The sequence below is a fragment of the Chelonia mydas genome, chromosome 20, assembly GCF_015237465.2.
Source record: "Chelonia mydas isolate rCheMyd1 chromosome 20, rCheMyd1.pri.v2, whole genome shotgun sequence".
Classification (NCBI taxonomy): Eukaryota; Metazoa; Chordata; order Testudines; family Cheloniidae; genus Chelonia; species Chelonia mydas.
Window position 1 is genome coordinate 18,848,063 of NC_051260.2, and position 19,264 is coordinate 18,867,326.

Sequence of the window (19,264 nt, forward strand, 5' to 3'; positions counted from 1 at the left end):
GTCTGCTCGGTATTCCACTGCCTGTTCATGGATCACCCATAAACAGGTTTTGTGGGACAAACATGGCTCCAGAGACAAGTAGTCAATGTCCTTCTGCAAAGAGATGCCTTCTTTTCAGTTTTACATTGCTTGGACATGGATAATGGCTTTAACTCAGATCCTTTCCCATACAATATTAATTCTTAGCATGTAGGTAAGCTTTCACTGCCTCTAGGCACTGTACAGACCTTAACTAGCTGACTACTTGTCTGATGCAGATTCTCACACTTGGGGAAATGCCCTGGAAACCTGAATTCATGGAGCCATGTTACGAGAAGGCTAACCTCTACAAAGACAGTCTGCAGGGACTGAAGGAAAGATTTGGCTTTCATGGTGTGGCAAGTTTAGTCCTCAGAGCCCAAAACCTCATGCAGCAGGTAAGTGGTGATACTTTGAGAGAACAGACTGGGGTGAGGCAACCTCTTAGTGGAGATGAAGGGAAGGGGCAGTGCATTCATTCCCTGAGGGTTCAGCTCTGAGCTGATCTATTTTTACCTTTAATTTGTGTGGGGTCTGCTTTTTCCCTTGGGCATCAGCAGGGTATGAAGAGATTATTTAACCAATCTTAGAGAGAAAGCAGGCTGCATTATCCAGAGGGTGGTTGCTGAAGATGTGGAACTGAGTCCTGACTGTGGTCTCTGAATGTGCTGGCTCCCGTACTCATCTGACAATTTTTTTCTTTTGTAGCTAATGCAGAATTCGGTCCATACATTCCACCAGCTTTCAGAGCAACATCTGAGCTTGGCAACCAACCACAGCCAAATCACCCAGACTCTGGAAAAGATCAAAACTCGTGTGCTGAAGGTAAGGTGTGCGATATTCTTACCTTCTCTTTGTGTAAAGTCCTATTTCTTTGGATCATATTCTCCCTGCACTTGTTGGCTTTTCTGCTCTGTGTGCTGCCTTGGACACTGTGTTCCTCACATGCTCCAGTCCTGAGCTGTTCTAGGTGGACAGATGCAGAAGTTGTTGTGGGGAAGTTTCCTGACTGTTGCGCTGATTCCTTTTTCAATTTGGTTGTGGTTGGTTTTCAGAAATTTGACTATGACAGCAGTTCCACCAGGAAGCAGTTTGCACAAGAGTGGCTGGTTCAGATCTTTCTTCCCTTTCTGCTGAAGAATCTGGAGCCCAGATGTAAACTGGTGAGGCCTGATTCTGAATGAAGGTGAAGGGACCCAAACCCCATATGTGAACTGATGAAGCTCATACAAGCTGATTTTATCTTATCAAACTATTCCATTTTATTCTTCAGAAAAGCTTTGCTAGCTCAGTGAACTTCAGTGGGCTGATAGGAGATCCCCTTCCCCTCAGTGACTTTCATAGAATTTAAGACCAGAAGGGATCATTAGATCATTTAGTCTGACCTTTCATTATAGCGTTCCAGAGTGGCAGGGCTGGACTGTGACTCCAAAGAGAGGAGAGGCTTTAAGCAATATTACAGGTTCTTCAGTGCCACCGAAATGCAGGCCACTCTCACCAGGCAACCAATAAACTCCCTCCAGAGGGCCATGAATCTACTTCTATTTCACATCATGACTCTTACTACCATGTAAATCTTTCCCCAAAATTTTCCATTTCGTTTTATCATTTTTCTGCACTGCTACCAGCCTAACTCAGTACCTTGTACTAGGACAATGGTTAAGTTTGACTCCGCTTGAAGATAGTCCTGGTGCATGTCAGTGGGCTATTGGTGGTACAGGGCACTGTGTCCTGAAGAGATTTAAACTTTGTCTCTAGTGATCAGGATTCTGGGAAGCTTGATCCTAAACTTGGTTAACTTTCCCCCAGACTTCTGGGGAGTTTGAACTAATTCCATTGAACACTTTCCATTCTGGCTGTTTAACCATGAGGCTCCACTTTCCTTCTGAACCTGTAAATACACATAAAACATTGTGCAGGACCAGCATTAAAGGTTGGACAGGCAGTTCAGGTGCCAGAAACTACAGGATGCCATTGGAATTTCAGGTGACTATTTATTCCGAGGTGGGGGCAGAACACCATATTTTGGCTCTCTTCAGGTGCTGTGTAATCCAAGGTTGGCCCTGCCTATCTGTGTGTGTGTGTGTGAGGTAACTGATGCTGGCTGATTTCCCTCTCTTCTACCTCCTTTGGTAGGAGCTGCCCAAGTATGAAAATTACGTGTTTGCTGACTTCAGTGGCATCATCAATGTTGAAAATATTTATGAAGAAATGGTTCTGGCTGTTCTGCAGCAGGCAGTCACCACAGGTGAGTAGAAACTGGGTTCCATCCTAAAACAGACCAAAGTCAGCACTGTTAGGTCCTTATCCTCTGCTAAAGAGAGGACAGATTATCTTCACCAAAAATGTTTACAGTCGCCAGGCCTGTAACTTCCCCTCTGTTGACTGCTGTTGGCTTTTTTTTTTAAAGCATTTTGTGATGTTTTGGGGTTCAGTCCATATCAATAAGGGGTTGTTACTGCCTGCCTTGGAACTTTGGGTGCTTTAAATGCTGGGTTGCTGTGGCTCACAGCCCTGATACCAGTTTCCTCACCAGCCTTCCTTTTCCTGCAACAGCTGACTAGCTTTTAGTCACGATCCCCACAGAGTCCAAGGTGCTGGTTTTCCTTGTCTCTTCAGGTGAAGAATAACTTAGGGGCTCTTTTCACCTCTCTGTATAGTCCAGTAAACCTTTGAAAAGTCTCTCTCAAAGTTCATTGACCCTGCTTCATGAGGCAGAAAGTCTTCCTGGGATGTTGTCTTCAGCCCCTTGTTTATCCCTCCTCCCCCACCTCCTGCTGGTAATAGCTCATCTTAAGTGATCACTCTCCTTACAATGTGTGTTTTTTCATGGTCTGTGTGTATATAAAATCTCCTCACTGTACTTCCCACTTTATGCATCTGATGAAGTGAGCTGTAGCTCACGAAAGCTTATGCTCAAATAAATTGGTTAGTCTCTAAGGTGCCACAAGTACTCCTTTTCTTTTTGTTGAAATTAAGTGATCATTTCCCCCATACTTGCTCTTCTGATGATTTTGTTTGCCTGGCATGCAAATGTACTTTTCATTGGTCACACGTTGCTCAATTTACATGGGAGATACATTTAAACAAGTGGCACCGCATTCCTTTGTCTGGGGAAAAAACTGTTTTTCATCTCCCCTTGACATGCTTGATTTAAACACATTTTAGTCATAATTTCAGCACAGCTGAATAATCCTTTCTGGGTTTACTTTACAAACATCATGCAAGAATATTAGTGATGAGAGTGTTATTGGTTTTCCAATGACCTATAACGTGACACCTTTTAGATACAAATTATTACAATAAAGAGTTAGAGTAAACTTGAGCTGGTGAGGCCAGCTGAAACTCACTGCTCGATACCAGGGAGCCAGTTGCCTTCTGGCATGGGAATGCTCTTATGGTCTCTCACATCTATAGGCATCTTTATGCTTTCCTGTTCAAACAACTTTCCATATGTTGTTTGTGGTAAATTCCAGTATTCCTATGTTGAAATATCTTACTTCTGCCAGTCTCTGCATTCTCTTTCTCTTCCTGCTCTGATTGTAGCCCAAACATTTCCCACTGGCTAGTGTGGTGGAAATAAAATCCCATTTTACAGCCGTGATGTCATCTCAGGGCTGCATGTTAGTTGTTGCTTTTCAAGTGTTAAAAACAAAAGAGCTTTCATGTTCAGGACAAATCGTTAATGTGGTCATTTTAAAGCCAGGCATCCTGCCCATCTGCTTGCATTGGCTCCTCTGATCAAACCAGCCCCAAAGGCCATTTTTAACTCTTCAAATATGTTTTTTTGTTGGGGATAAGTCAGAGGGACTATGTGACAGAGCTTTCAAAGCCTCCAGAGCAGTCACAGGGACTTGCTCCTGGCTACCACACTAGAACTGGGGATAACCTGGCTTCCCCTGTGGAAAGAAAAATGTCAAGAAGGGCTCATAAGAACTAGGACACAGGACAGATGGAATATTAATGTAGGGGTGTGTGCTGCACAAGGACTGTGACTATATAGACACATGCAGTAGGGAGGGAACAGGGATAGAGAGCAAAGCAAGATTTGGTATTTCTTTGTCTTACTTTCTGTTGTTCTTTGTTTCAGCCTTGAAAGAGGCTTCAAGTCAAAACAGACATAATCTTTACAGTGACAGCTTCTCCTGTGTTCTGGATAGTGTGGACAACTTGCTGCAGCAGGACAGAGCCCAGGAACACTCTGAAATAAGGACAGGAGCCTTAGGTTGCAATGCCACATCAGACACCATGAACCTCATCTCCTGTCAAGTCAGTGAGACGACTTCAGACAAGAAAGCATGGAAATATGAAGGAGGCTCAGCTGGGGCTGCAAATCCTCCCAAAGATAAAGGGCGAATCTGCCCAGTAACTTCCCATTGCCATAAAGAAGCAGAAAAATATTTGAGGGTGTTGCCTGATGGTAGGAATTGGAGACACAAGAAGGCCTTGGAACCAGACATGCGAAGCAGCTGTATTACTGAACCTGCAGGACATGTTGCAGAGAAGACTGAAGTTGTGTCTGAGGCTGAAAACAATATGTGCACAGGAGACCGAAATAAAAACAAATGTAATGACAAGTCATGGAGCCCTTTTGCAAGGAGCAAAGATCTACAAGAGCCACAGAACATCATAAATGAACATTCAGTAGATAAAGTTGCTGTAGAGAAAATACAAGAGGAATGGGGGAGGGCGATGTTTGAGCAAGGCGGTCAAGGGCAGGATGGAGAATTGGAGTTAAATCTAGCTTGGATTAAAGGAGCAGGACAGAGTGGTAAGAATAACCAAGAATACAGAGAGTTATTGCAGGATCAAGAAAGTCCCTGCAAGGAATCTTGTAACTATACTTTTTTTTGCAAATACAAGCATGTCCAAGAACCAGAGTCCAACCCCAGATAGTACAAATTCTGACAACTCTCAGGCTAACTGTTGGCCTAATACCAATTCATTGCAGGTTATGGGTTTGGACAGAGATACATATAGGGACGATGGAGGTTTAACAGAGGGAAAATTACAAAGATCTGCAACAAATCATGTGGCATCAATTGAGTGGGATGGAGACAAGTTAGGAGAAAATCGGAGCAGTTGGGAAATGCATACAGTATCAGTGGGTGAAGGCAAATGCAGGGTGGGGGAAGCTTGCAATGGGCAAATGATCTCACACTGTCCATTTTCTGTGAAAGAAACAGGGGATGCCACTTGGACACACCGACTTCAGGAACATGGTGATGAAATGATTGCAGCATTACATGTCCAAAAGTTGGTTCCTGCGGAGGGTCTGGAAAGAAAGGTCTGTCAGCTGGAGCTAGGGTACGATGCTCAGCAGGAATTCAAGGGGCGTAGGCATGCAGGTGGACTGGCTGAAGGTAAGTCTGTTCCCTTTTTACTCACTGGAAGCCTGAGACACGAAGATGTGCATGAGGGTCCTGTCCCGGAAATGAACAAGGAGGAGATGACAGAGGCAGACTTCAATGAGACAGATAAGACTGTTTTTCTAGAGTGTCTGTCCATAGCTATCGAAATGGAAATCTTCCAAACAGATCTGCTGGAAATGGATCTCGAAGACAACAGAGACCAGGGAAGTGGTTGTCGTCAAACCGAACCTCTGAAATAGAAGTACGAGGAGCAAGATCTAGCTGACGTTGACCATCGTGGAGCAGAGGGATGGCAAAGCTTCGTACACACATTCAACTTTCCTGATACAATGATAGATGAAGTTTTGGAATGAAGTTTTGGAATAGCCTTCCGAGGGAAGTAGTGGGGGCAAAAGATCTATCTTGCTTTAAGATTAAACTCGATAAGTTTATGGAGGAGATGGTATGATGGGATAACATGGCTTTGGTAATTAAATATTCATGGTAAATAGGCCCAATGGCCTGTAATGGGTTTTAGATGGGGTAAGATCCAAGTTACCCGGGAAAGAATTTTCTGTAGTATCTGGCTGATGAATCTTGCCCATATGCTCAGGGTTTAGCTGATCGCCATATTTGGGGTCGGGAAGGAATTTTCCTCCTGGGCAGATTGGAAGGCCCTGGAGGTTTTTCGCCTTCCTCTGTAGCATGGGGCACGGATCACTTGCTGGAGGATTCTCTGCTCCTTGAGGTCTTTAAACTACAATTTGAGGACTTCAATAGCACAGATATAGGTGTGAGGTTTTTTTGTGGGAGTGGTGGGTGAAATTCTGTGGCCTGCGTTGTGCAGGAGGTCAGACTAGATGATCATAATGGTCCCTTCTGACCTAAATATCTATGAATCTATGAATCTATATCCCTATATTAGCAAATAATGGAGAGTGCCAAGGCAACTGAGGCTGCGAAGGGGCTGCCAGTTGCATGGCAGACGCTTCAGCAGCACTGACCAAGACTTAGTGGGAGATGCAGAGATTTTCAGTCTCAAAGCTTTACGAATGTGAACTGAAAGAACTGGAATTGGTCTTGCTTCTCAGAGCAGAAAACTGAGCAAAAGCTGAGGGATTGGAAAGGAATGAACTGCTCCTTTGTGAACATTTATGTAAGACGTAATATTTATGCGTATCATATAGTGTATCTTAATACCCTTAGGCTCTTAATTCTCACCTTTCTGCCCTTTGTCCTGGTGTGGCTTTTCATTCTATTTGTAAGTGATAATACTGAAGGTGTTTATAAGGGGCCTTCAAGTCAGGGTGTGTACACAATACAGTATTCTGTGGTTTTCTCATGGTACTGATGTCCTGGAAAAGTGTTTCAGAGAGAGACAACAAACATTCTGCAGCTACAAAGACTTCACTAATAAACCCTTCCCAGTTTCTTCAAACAGCATACACTGATACAGTTTCTGTCCTGTTCCACTCCCTTTGTGACTCAGGCAGTGCAAAGTGTGTGAAGCCTAGCCTCATTCCCCTAACTTGGGGCTTCCTGCGAGTACAGAGCTGACAGTCAGATCCTGTCACCCTCCTTGGAGTCCCCAGTGCAGTAGGGAGGATGGAGGTTATCAGGAATGGAAGAGGAGTAGCTGGAGTGTGCTTCGCTACAGTCATGCTCAGGTGGAGAATTGGGGCCCCACGCTCTGCATTGCCAAGCACAAACTCAAAACAAAAAATCTGCTCCACTGTATCTATCTTCTTTGTATTTGTTTCTTCCAAGGCAGTTATAGTAGGGGAAGACAGTGAAGTGGTGTAATCACTGATATTTTGGGCCCAACCCTGCTGCTGTTGAAACTTAACAGCTCATGGAGTTCAGTGAGCAGGACTGGGCCTATTGTGTAATAAGGCTCAATGAGATTCTTACAGTGGCCACAAGGATACCTATTTAATTCATTTATTACGTGTTTGCTCAGCTGGACTGAATCACAGAACCTGAAGTTCATTGGAATGGTTGCCGTAACAGAGGTAATATCTGTTTCATATGTACAACTTCACCCCAAAATAGAAGCTACTAATTTAAAATTTCAGATATGTAAAAACCTTTTTAGTGAATTTTTAATAATGTTCATGCTTCATGCTGACCTGTAATTTGCTAAGAGAAGGGAACTCTATCTAGTGTTGTCTTTTCCTAATCCCCACAATGCTGTTAAGCTTTTTAAGTTTTTAAACTTTTATTCCAATATATGGCTTATTATTTAATCCATAAAAGCCTATGTATCTTATACCAACAGGTGTTTACATTTAAGTACTAACATCATTAGATAGTGATGTAAAAAAAAGTAATCTGGTGTATTTATTTGAATAAACCTATTAACACTCAAAGCGTGGTGTTTACAAAACTGACACTTTATAATTTTGTGGTTTTCAAAAAGGGAACAAATTCATTCATGTTTCTGTATTTCATAAACACAATCTCTTGTGCATCCACCCCGTTGAGATGACTCTTAACTGCTAATCAAATGATACTAAAGATTTTCCATGCACTGAAACTGCACTGATTGATAAGAATCAAGCCTATCACAGGCTTTTAGGATGGAATTACTTTACCACCCGCATTCAGTTCACATCTTGCACTTTGAAATTTGGTCTTATTGAAACCATGGTCTTTTAAGACCCCAGTGCTAACCTAGTTATTCATTCTCTTCAGTACAGGTTTTGTACAATTCCACATGGTCCATTTGTAGGGAACTGAAATTTACGCCTTACTACTTGTTCAAAACACCTGATTTCCAGTTAGAATTGTTTGCACTAGTGAGTGGTGGTGGTTTGGTTTTGGATGATATTGCATTTTAGCTATGTATTTTTAAAGAGAAAATGTAACTGGTGTCAGCTGATACTGACGTTGACCACATGAGTTTAATTTTTTGCAACCCTCTCTCCTGCCACAAGATGGGAGCCAGGAAATAAAGACCACTCTTTAACCAGCAGGCCTATGTCTGTCCCATTTCCTGTCTGGCATTAAATAGGAGGCAAGATGGTATAGAGTTATTCATGATATTGACTAAGCTTCATACTATGAGCATATTTGGTAGTGGATTAAGTGATGTGATTAACATCTGTCACATGTTTGTTCTCTCTTCCTTTTCCACCCCCCGTTGAAAAGTGTGTGCAGTGGAATTTTGTTTTGGAATTTTTTTATAATATATCTGCACTGTTGAAATAAATGAGCCTACAAATTTAGCCAAAGTGTGAACTCAACTGTAAAAAGTATGTAAAAGTTCATTACATGTTATAATAACCTATAAAAAGTGATGGGAAAAGGTACAGAAAGCAAACATACTAGGCTAACTCGATATGATTCAAGGACTGTGTTGAACCGAACACTTGATAAAAACAGGAAATGTAGGGCTGGAAGTTAATGAGCCAATTGGTATGTTGGATATTAGGCCTATTGGTGGACAAAATAATGAAGGGATGGGCTATACCCATCACTCCCTTTCTGGGTCCTTAAAAGAAAGATTGTGTGGCGAAAGTATGAAAGAACAGACAGAGGGTTCTGGAATGAGCTTCACCATTGTGGCTGCTGTCCCCCCACCCCGAGGATCAGGGTGACTTGCTGGGGCCTGGGGCTGAAGCAGAAGCCCAAGGGCTTCAGCTGGGGCGAGGCTTGGGCTCCACTCCCTGGCCCCCTGAAGAGGGTTGCAATGCAGTGAAGTTTGAGAACCACTGAAGTCTTATTTCTGGTGGGGGCCTTGTGAGTCACTGCGCACCTGCAGAATCCCCTGTCCCCTGCAGATCTCCCCCCCCACCCCGAAAATACATTATCCTGGGGAGGTGCTGTAATTACATCTTTTGCCCACCAGAGGCTGCTGTGGTGCCAGAACAGGGCAGGTGGAGCAGCCTGCTGGGGAGAGGCTAGTTCCCCACAGTGCCCTGTCTCTGGGACCATGTGAGGAGGAATGGGGTGAGAAGGGATGGACAGAGTGGGGACCACAGGGCTGCTGGGGAGGGTCACAGACTAAGGGTCAGAAGGGCTAATGGTGGGGACACAGACTGGGGCATAGGAGCTAGTAGGGTGACAACATTCAGCCAGGGACTGAGTGGGAGTGAGGGTGCAAGGCTACATGGAGATAGGGGGTAGCTGAGTGGGGTATAGGGACATTGGGATGCTGGGAGAAGGGGTGGCTGAGTAGGGTTGTAGGGACAGGGGCTTATATGCCTGACTGAATGGGAAATGCTAGGGGTCAGCCAGGATCTGCGGGGGGGGGGGGGGGAAGCTCCCTAACAATCCCCCTCCCCTCCCAAAAAAAAAAATCTGTTCCATACATCTCCCTCCCACACACAACAACTGTCCAAGTTCACTCCCAGGCTCCTTCCCAGCAATTACTTCCCTTTCCCTCAGCTCCTCCGTTAACCCTGACTCCCTCAAGCCTTTGCACAGCTTCTGAGGGATGTGGGAAATAGTGTCTGTATTGTAGTTTAAATTAATTATTACTCAGTTATGTATAAATATGCAGTCAAAAAAGCTAACAATGTTAGGAATCATTAGAAAAGGGATAGATGATAAGACAGAAAATATATTGCCTGTTTAGATCCATAGTACACCAACATTTTGAATACCGCATGCAGATGTGGTCACCCCATCAAAAAAGGATATTTTGGAATTGGGAAAGGTTCAGAAAAGGGCAACAAAAATGATTAGGGGTATGGAACAGCTTCCATAGGAGGAATGATTAATAAGGACTTTTCAGCTTGGAAAGTTAAGGGGGGATATGATAGGTCTATAAACTCATGACTGGTGTGGAGAAGGTAAATAGGGAAGTGTTACTTCTTCTCATAACACAAGAACCACAAGGTCACAAAATGAAATTACTAGGCAGCAGGTTTAAAACAAACAGGTCACCCTTTTCAGAGTAATAGACGTGTTAGTCTGTATTCGCAAAAAGAAAAGGAGTACTTGTGGCACCTTAGAAACTAACCAATTTATTTGAGCATAAGCTTTCGTGAGCTACAGATCACTTCATCGGATGCATACTGTGGAAAGTGTAGAAGATCTTTTATACACACAAAGCATGAAAAAATACCTCCTCACACCCCACTCTCCTGCTGGTAATAGCTTATCTAAAGTGATCACTCTCCTTACAATGTGTATGATAATCAAGTTGGGCCATTTCCAGCACAAATCCAGGTTTTCTCACCCCCCGCCCTCCCCCCACACAAACCCACTCTCCTGCTGGTAATAGCTTATCTAAAGTGACCACTCTCCTTACAATGTGTATGATAATCAAGGTGGGCCATTTCCAGCACAAATCCAGGGTTTAACAAGAACGTCTGGGGGGGAGGGGGTAGGAAAAAACAAGGGGAAATAGTTTACCTTGCATAATGACTTAGCCACTCCCAGTCTCTATTCAAGCCTAAGGTAATTGTATCCAATTTGCAAATGAATTCCAATGTAACAGTTTCTCGCTGGAGTCTGGATTTGAAGTTTTTTTGTTATAATATCACAACTTTCATGTCTGTAATCACGTGACCAGAGAGATTGAAGTGTTCTCCGATTGGTTTATGAATGTTATAATTCTTGACATCTGATTTGTGTCCATTTATTCTTTTACGTAGAGACTGTCCAGTTTGACCAATGTACATGGCAGAGGGGCATTGCTGGCACATGATGGCATATATCACATTGGTGGATGTGCAGGTGAACGAGCCTCTGATAGTGCTAGTGATAGATTAATAATCAGCTCTCAAAAATGGATACTATCATAAAAAACCAACCTTCCACACAAACTTCCTCGTGTCTGGACTTTACTAAAACTAGACAAGCCATTTACAACACACACTTTGCTTCTCTACAAAAGAAAAAGGATACTAAACTTTCTAAACTACTACATGCCACAAGAGGCCACAGCAATGGTTCCCTCAACCCACCCAGCAATATTGTTAACCTATCCAACTATACTGTCAGCCCAGCAGAAGCAGCTGTCCTATCTCGGGGCCTCTCCTTCTGCCCCTCCACCCCCACGAACATGATACAGTTCTGTGGTGACCTAGAATCCTATTTTCGACGTCTCCGACTCAAGGAATATTTCCAACATACCTCTGAACAACATACTAATCCACAGAGACCTCCCTACCAACACTACAAAAAGAAGGATTCTAGGTGGACTCCTCCTGAAGGTCGAAACAGCAGACTGGATTTCTACATAGAGTGCTTCCGCCGACGTGCATGGGCTGAAATTGTGGAAAAGCAGCATCACTTGCCCCATAACCTCAGCCGTGCGGAACACAATGCCATCCACAGCCTCAGAAACAACTCTGACATCATAATCAAAAAGGCTGACAAAGGAGGTGCTGCTGTCATCATGAATAGGTCGGAATATGAACAAGAGGCTGCTCAGCAGCTCTCCAACACCACTTTCTACAAGCCATTACCCTCTGATCCCACTGAGAGTTACCAAAAGAAACTACAGCAATTGATCAAGAAACTCCCTGAAAAAGCACAAGATCAAATCCGCACAGACACACCCCTGGAACCCCAACCTGGGATATTCTATCTACTACCCAAGATCCATAAACCCGGAAATCCTGGATGCCCCATCATCTCAGGCATTGGCACCCTGACAGCAGGATTGTCTGGCTATGTAGACTCCCTCCTCAGGCCCTACGCTACCAGCACTCCCAGCTACCTTCGAGACACCACTGACTTCCTGAGGAAACTACAGTCCATCGGTGATCTTCCTGATAACACCATCCTGGCCACTATGGATGTAGAAGCCCTCTACACCAACATTCCACACAAAGATGGACTACAAGCCGTCAAGAACACTATCCCCGATAATGTCACGGCTAACCTGGTGGCTGAACTTTGTGACTTTGTCCTTACCCATAACTATTTTACATTTGGGGACAATGTATACCTTCAGATCAGCGGCACTGCTATGGGTACCCGCATGGCCCCACAGTATGCCAACATTTTTATGGCTGACTTAGAACAACGCTTCCTCAGCTCTTGTCCCCTACGCTCCTACTCTACTTGCGCTATATTGATGACATCTTCATCATCTGGACCCATGGAAAAGAAGCCCTTGAGGAATTCCACCATGATTTCAACAATTTCCATCCCACCATCAACCTCAGCCTGGTCCAGTCTACACAAGAGATCCACTTCCTGGACACTACAGTGCTAATAAACGATGGTCACATAAACACCACCCTATACCGGAAACCTACTGACCGCTATTCCTATCTACATGCCTCCAGCTTTCACCCTGACCACACCACACGATCCATCGTCTACAGCCAAGCTCTGCGATACAACCGCATTTGCTCTAACCCCTCAGACAGAGACAAACACCTACAAGATCTCTATCAAGCATTCTTACAACTACAATACCCACCTGCGGAAGTGAAGAAACAGATTGATAGACCCAGAAGAGTTCCCAGAAGTCACCTACTACAGGACAGGCCTAACAAAGAAAATAACAGAACGCCACTAGCCGTCACCTTCAGCCCCCAACTAAAACCCTTCCAACGCATTATTAATGATCTACAACCTATCCTGAAGGATGACCCAACACACTCACAAATCTTGGGAGACAGGCCAGTCCTTGCCTACAGACAGCCCCCCAACCTGAAGCAAATACTCACCAGCAACCATATACCACACAACAGAACCACTAACTCAGGAACCTATCCTTGCAACAAAGCCCGTTGCCAACTGTGCCCACATATCTGTTCAGGGGACACCATCACAGGGCCTAATAACATCAGCCACACTATCAGAGGCTCGTTCACCTGCACATCCACCAATGTGATATATGCCATCATGTGCCAGCAATGCTCCTCTGCCATGTACATTGGTCAAACTGGACAGTCTCTACGTAAAAGAATAAATGGATAAATATACAAATCAGATGTCAAGAATTATAACATTCATAAACCAGTCGGAGAACACTTCAATCTCTCTGGTCACGTGATTACAGACATGAAAGTTGCGATATTACAACAAAAAAACTTCAAATTCAGACTCCAGCGAGAAACTGTTGAATTGGAATCATTTGCAAATTGGATACAGTTAACTTAGGTTACCTTGCATAATGACTTAGCCACTCCCAGTCTCTATTCAAGCCTATTTCCCCTTGTTTTTTCCTACCCCCCCCCCCCCGACGTTCTTGTTAAACCCTGGATTTGTGCTGGAAATGGCCCACCTTGATTATCATACACATTGTAAGGAGAGTGGTCACTTTAGATAAGCTATTACTAGCAGGAGAGTGGGGTGGGGGGAGGTATTTTTTCATGCTTTGTGTGTATAAAAGATCTTCTACACTTTCCACAGTATGCATCCGATGAAGTGAGCTGTAGCTCACGAAAGCTTATGCTCAAATAAATTGGTTAGTCTCTAAGGTGCCACAAGTACTCCTTTTCTTTTTAGGAAGTCACCCTGATCCTGAGAGGGGGGGACCCAGATCATCACCCCAAGAAGCTCCACATAAATCCCAAACACCACATTGGATAACAGTTCATCTTTGGTACCAGCTAAGAGACTGTCAAACAAGGGGGCTTTTCCTTCTAAGATTGGACTTTAACAGCAGCAGCAGCGAAGACATCTCCAGCCAATCTCAGCTACTTCTGCTCTTTTCCTCAAAAGGACAGTTATTACAGTACTATCTTTGGTAAAATCCAAGATATTGTCAAGCAACATGGACTTTTTCCTTCTGAACGCTAGATACAGCTAAAGAAAAAAGGAATATTGTTAAAACTAAAGCCTCCCTTAACACATTTTACATTTCAAATACTTTTAACTGTTTTTTCTTCTTTTCTCTAGCTTTAATAAAAGGTTAACATGATTTTTAATGGTGTTTTTGCCATAGTATTAAGTAGGGTGATGACTGTATTTCCAAGCATGTTTAATGTTGTACACTGTCTGGGTTATGTTAACATCTCTGGTGCATTTATTCCAGGTGGTGTTTTGTTTAATTTAGATGGGTGGTTGTATTCTCTCAGAGAAGGCAGGGACAAAGAAACGGTCCTTGCCATTGGAGAAGGTACTCCGTTTGTGATGGTCCTTGTTTGTGGGGGAGTTAATTCTACACCAGTGGTTCTTAAACTTTTTTACTGGTGACCCCTTTCACCGAGCAAGCATCTGAGTGCGACCCTCCCCCCTTAAATATATAAAAAGGTGTTTTTAATTTGTAACACCAATATAAATGCTAGAGGCAAAGTGGGATTTGGGGTGGAGGTTGACAGCTTGTAACCCCCCCATGTAATAACCTCGTGATGCCCTCAGGGGTCCCGACCCCCAGTTTGAGAGCCCCTGTTCTACACTCTTGGCTGGGACCTCCAGAAATCTGTCTCCTGCACAGATAAGCTTTATTCTCACTGTATACCCCTGGGGGAATTCTGTGCCAAAATTACAGGTTTCAGAGTAACAGCCGTGTTAGTCTGTATTCGCAAAAAGAAAAGGAGTACTTGTGGCACCTTTGAGACTAACCAATTTATTTGAGCATGAGCTTTCGTGAGCTACAGCTCACTTCGTCGGATGCATACTGTGGAAATTGCAGAAGACATTATATACACAGACACCATGAAACAATGCCTCCTCCCACCCCACTCTCCTGCTGGTAATAGCTTATCTAAAGTGATCATCAAGTTGTGCCAAAATTAAATTCTGCACGCTATTTTAAAATTCCACATTTTTTGCCAAATACTATAATCATGCCAGTTTCAATTATTTAGGTAATTTCAAAATACCTGTCCACCAGTAGGTCTGTAACAACACAGAGAACAAAAAAGGATCCAGGAAATGTTTTTTGGCCTATAGATTCCTTATTAGGCATAAGAGCGAGACTGGGTCAGACCGAACCTCCCTCTAGCCCAGTCTCCTGGCAGCTGATGCCAGAAGCTGCGGAGGGAGGGAACCGAACCGTCCAGTCTCACGCGGGATCCGTGACCCACGATGGAGACCCGCGGCGAGAGAAAACGGGGCCAGGGCGGGAGCGCGGCTCTCTCCGAGAGCGGCTCGCCCAGCGGCAGCCACGTGCGCGCCGTCCGGGGCGCGGCACCGCGCCAGGCTGGGAGCAGCCCCGAGCAGCGGCCGGGGCGGGGGCTCGTGCCCCACCCGCCAGCCCGCGCGCGCTGCACGGAAGCGGAACGTGGCTCACGTGGGGCGGAGCCTGGCCCCATCCCTTTAAGGCGTTACGTGTGGGCTCTCGCTAGCCCCCGAGAAAGGCGAGGGGAGGCTGGGGCGTGTGTGTCTCCGGACCCTTTCCTGTCGGCGTGTAAGAATGCCTGTTAAAGGGGAGGTGCCCCTAGGGGGAGACTGTGGCGAGTACCGGGCTCATCTTCCCTTTGCCTTTAATTTCCATTTCCTGTCGGAGGGCAGCTGTGTAGGTCGTCCAGACCCACCATGGCCCCGGCCGCCGGGCTCTGGCTGCTGCTGCTGCTGCTGCTGGCCCCGGGCGGCGCCTACTTCCCCGAGGAGCGGTGGAGCCCGGAGTCGCCGCTCCAGGCGCCCCGGGTGCTGATCGCGCTGCTCGCCCGGAACGCGGCGCACGCGCTGCCGGCGGTGCTGGGGGCCCTGGAGCGGCTGCGGCACCCGAAGGAGCGAACGGCGCTGTGGTGAGAGCCGCCCCCGGGACCCGCCCAGCCCCGCGACCCCCGGGCATTGCCCCCCCGTATCTGCCCCTTGGCATCTCTGCCTAATCCCCGCCCCCGGGAATCGCCCCCCCATATCTCCCTTGGCATCCCTGCCTAGTCCTCCTGCCCCCAGGACCCGCCCAGCGCTGCTACCCCCGGGTATCGCCCCCCCGTATCTGCCCCTTGGCATCCCTGCCTAGCGCCCCCCCTCCCGCCCCCGGGCATCGCCCCCGGGCATCGCCCCCCCGTATCTCCCTTGGCATCCCTGCCTAGTTCTCCTGCCCCCAGGACCCGCCCAGCGCTGCTACCCCCGGGTATCGCCCCCCCGTATCTGCCCCTTGGCATCCCTGCCTAGCGCCCCCCCTCCCGCCCCCGGGCATCGCCCCCCCGTATCTCCCTTGGCATCCCTGCCTAGTTCTCCTGCCCCCACGACCCGCCCAGCGCTGCTGCCCCCGGGTATCACCCCCCCGTATCTGCCCCTTGGCATCCCTGCCTAGTCTTCCTGTCCCCAGGACCCGCCAAGCCCCGCTACCCACGGGACCCCCCCCCCCCGTATTTACTCCTTGGCATCCCTGCCTAGTCCCCCCACCCCTGGGACCCGCCCAGCCCCGTGACCCCTGGGCATTGCCCCCCCGTATCTGCCCCTTGGCATCTCTGCCTAGCCCCCCACCCCTGGGACCCGCCCAGCCCTGCGACCCCTGGGCATTGCCCCCCCCGTATCTGCCCCTTGGCATCTCTGCCTAGCGCCCCCCCGTATCTCCCTTGGCATCCCTGCCTAGTTCTCCTGCCCCCAGGACCCGCCCAGCGCTGCTACCCCCGGGCATCGCCCCCCCGTATCTGCCCCTTGGCATCCCTGCCTAGTCTTCCTGTCCCCAGGACCCGCCCAGCCCCGCTACCCACGGGACCCCCGCCCCCTGGTATCTCCCTTGGCATCCCTGCCTAGTCCCCCCCATCCCCAGGCATCGCCCCCCCGTATCTGCCCCTTGGCATCCCTGCCTAGTTCCCCCTGTGCCCAGGCATCGCCACCCCCCATATCTGCCCCTTGGCAACCCTGCCTAGTTCCCCCTGCCCCCGGGCATTGATCCCCCGTATTTGCCCCTTGGCATCCCTGCCTAGTTCTTCCGCCCCTGGGCATCGCCCCCATACCCCCCGCCATCACCCACCCATATCTGCCGCTTGTCATCCCTGCATGGTCCTCCCGCCCTCGGGCATCGCCCCCAGGATCCACCCAGCCCCCCTATCCCCGGGCATTGCCCTTGGGACCTGCCCCCCTGGTATCTGTCCCCACGCCCCCAGGCATCGTCCCCAGGACCCGCCTAGCCCCCCCGCCCCCGGACATCCCTCCTGGTATCCGCCCCCGGGACCCGCCCAGCCCCTCACCCCCAGGCATCCCTCCTGGTATCTGTCCCTTGGCATCCCCGCTAGCCCCCCACCCCCAGGCATCGCCCCCAGGACCTGCCTAGCTCCCCTTCCGTGGCATCCGCCCCCAGGACCCGGCCAGCCCTCCCTACCCCCGGGCATCCTACCCAGTATCCGTGCCCGTGCATCTCCCCCGTGCCCCAGCATCTGCCCCCGAGACCTGCCCAGCCCCCCCTACCCCAGGCATCCTCCCCAGTATCAACCCCTGGGCATTCCCCCCACAGCATCTGCCCCCGGTACCTGCCTAGGGCATTCTCCTCTCTCCCCCGCCCCCCGGCATCTGTCCCAGGGCATCTTGTCCCCACGGCATCCTCTCTGGTATCTGCCCATCCCCCTCAACCCTGGGCATCCTCCCTGGTATCTGCCCCCGGCATCCCCGCCCAGCCCCCGCAGGACGCCCGTCTCTGGGAATCTCTCACACACACTACCAGGACCCACCCTGCCACCGCAGGACTTTCTCCCTCCTCACCCAGGTACCTAGGATCTTGGCTTCTCTCCACACATTTGTTCCCTTCCCTGGCCCCGGAAGGAGCTGATGGGGCTCGGGACCCTCCTGGGATTTTCTCCCACTGCCGCACTGCGGGCCATTCAGTGGCTCTGGGGGTTGGTGAGATTCAGACAATTCCCTTTGCCTGCTCCCCGCAGCCCCACGCTGTGGGCCTGGGGCCTTTCTTGAGAACAGACAGGATTCTAGTGAGACCCTGGGCCAATCTGGGTATTGTTGGATGGGAGAGTCCTGTTACCTTTTCTAGGTTGCTGATTAGCACTTTAAAGCCACCTTGGCCCCAATGAAACGCTTGCCAACCTGCCCCAAGTGTCTGGGCTTTAACAGCTTCATGTGCATGTAGCCAGCGCTCTATGCGACTAGAGAAATAACGTGGCTGTTACATGGATGAGCTGGGTGGGTAGTGTTGTCAACAGGGAAGGTATCTTACCCAAGGGATTTAGTACCTGCTTTGAAATTCCCACTGGAGCTTGTGTTACAGCAGCAGGAACGAAAAGCATTACTGCAGACTCTCTACCACTTTGAGTTAAGTATAGACTGAGGAAGAGAACTTTTCCTGCCACCTCATAGTGGCTGAAGGAGCGGTCCCAGGGCTCAGTGAGCCCCTTTTCCCTGGTGGGTGAATTGTATGCTTGGAAAGTGGAGAGTGAAGGTATGCCCACCTCCCACCCCTGTTCGCTACTATGGTTAAAGACAGCTGTGCATCTTGTGTTAGGGATCCATTCTCAACAAGACTGGGTTAGAATAGGGTGTCTGGGATGCTGGTTGCCTGGTTTTCTTACATTAGAGCAAAACCTTGCACTAGAGAGGATGAGAGAGGACAAGAGGCTCCTGATTCAATAGGGTATGAGGAGGAGCAGGGTTAGAATGGAGAGCACAGAATTCTGGGAACATGGATGTCTCCTGTGGGCTGAGTGGAACCTAGAGGGGAAATGGGCAGCTTTGCAGATGCAAAACTATATGAGATGGTGGGATTTACCTCAGACTCTCCTGCAGGGTGTGAAGGGAGGCAGCATGGACCAAGAGTAGGGCTCCATGTCTGTCATGGAAGTCACGGAAGTCACAGATTCCATGACTTCTGCAGTGGCCAGTGTTGCTGACCCCAGGGCCACCCATGCAGCTGGCCCCGGAGCCAGATGTTCAGGCAGCCCTGGGTCAGCCACACTGGCCACTGCTATAGCGGTTCTGCAGTCAGGCACTTGGGCAGTCTTGCAGCCAGCAGCACTAGCCGCTGCTCTGGTGGCCCTTGGCAGCTGGCCCCAGGGACCGCCTGAGCAGCTGCCAATGTGTCTGGCCCCAGGGCTCCCTCATCCCTGGCGGTGACCGGAGCAGCAGTGGGCCTCCCGGGA

General features: G+C 48.2%; 2 protein-coding genes and 1 long non-coding RNA gene across 9 annotated transcripts in view; 2 read left to right on the plus strand and 1 right to left on the minus strand.

Annotated features, from left to right (window-relative positions):
* Positions 1-8,343, plus strand: part of NIBAN3 (niban apoptosis regulator 3) — a 23,822-nt gene extending 15,479 nt beyond the window's left edge. For 3 of the 4 annotated variants that reach the window (XM_037888061.2, XM_037888060.2, XM_037888063.2), the window contains 7 exons: positions 258-416; positions 727-843; positions 1,074-1,181; positions 2,155-2,266; positions 4,109-4,789; positions 5,199-5,735; positions 6,279-8,343. In XM_037888061.2, coding sequence (XP_037743989.1) covers positions 258-416; positions 727-843; positions 1,074-1,181; positions 2,155-2,266; positions 4,109-4,789; positions 5,199-5,629 — 1,608 coding nt within the window. In that variant the 3' untranslated portion in view covers positions 5,630-5,735; positions 6,279-8,343. The remainder of the gene's footprint in view (positions 1-257; positions 417-726; positions 844-1,073; positions 1,182-2,154; positions 2,267-4,108; positions 4,790-5,198; positions 5,736-6,278) is intronic. The other variant, XM_037888062.2, reaches the window with a different exon arrangement.
* The window catches only part of LOC119564814, a 21,476-nt gene extending 5,928 nt beyond the window's left edge, over positions 1-15,548 (minus strand). The window contains exons 1-2 of the long non-coding RNA XR_005223660.2: positions 15,107-15,548; positions 535-2,289 (exon numbers count right to left, since the gene is read on the minus strand). This is a non-coding gene — a long non-coding RNA (uncharacterized LOC119564814). The remainder of the gene's footprint in view (positions 1-534; positions 2,290-15,106) is intronic.
* COLGALT1 (collagen beta(1-O)galactosyltransferase 1) overlaps positions 15,273-19,264 on the plus strand; it is a 21,434-nt gene continuing 17,442 nt past the window's right edge. Inside the window, exon 1 of one of the 4 annotated variants that reach the window (XM_037888070.2) lies at positions 15,273-15,973. In XM_037888070.2, the coding sequence (XP_037743998.1) occupies positions 15,762-15,973 (212 nt within the window). In that variant the 5' untranslated portion in view covers positions 15,273-15,761. The remainder of the gene's footprint in view (positions 15,974-19,264) is intronic. The other 3 variants (XM_043533265.1, XM_037888071.2, XM_043533263.1) reach the window with 3 other exon arrangements.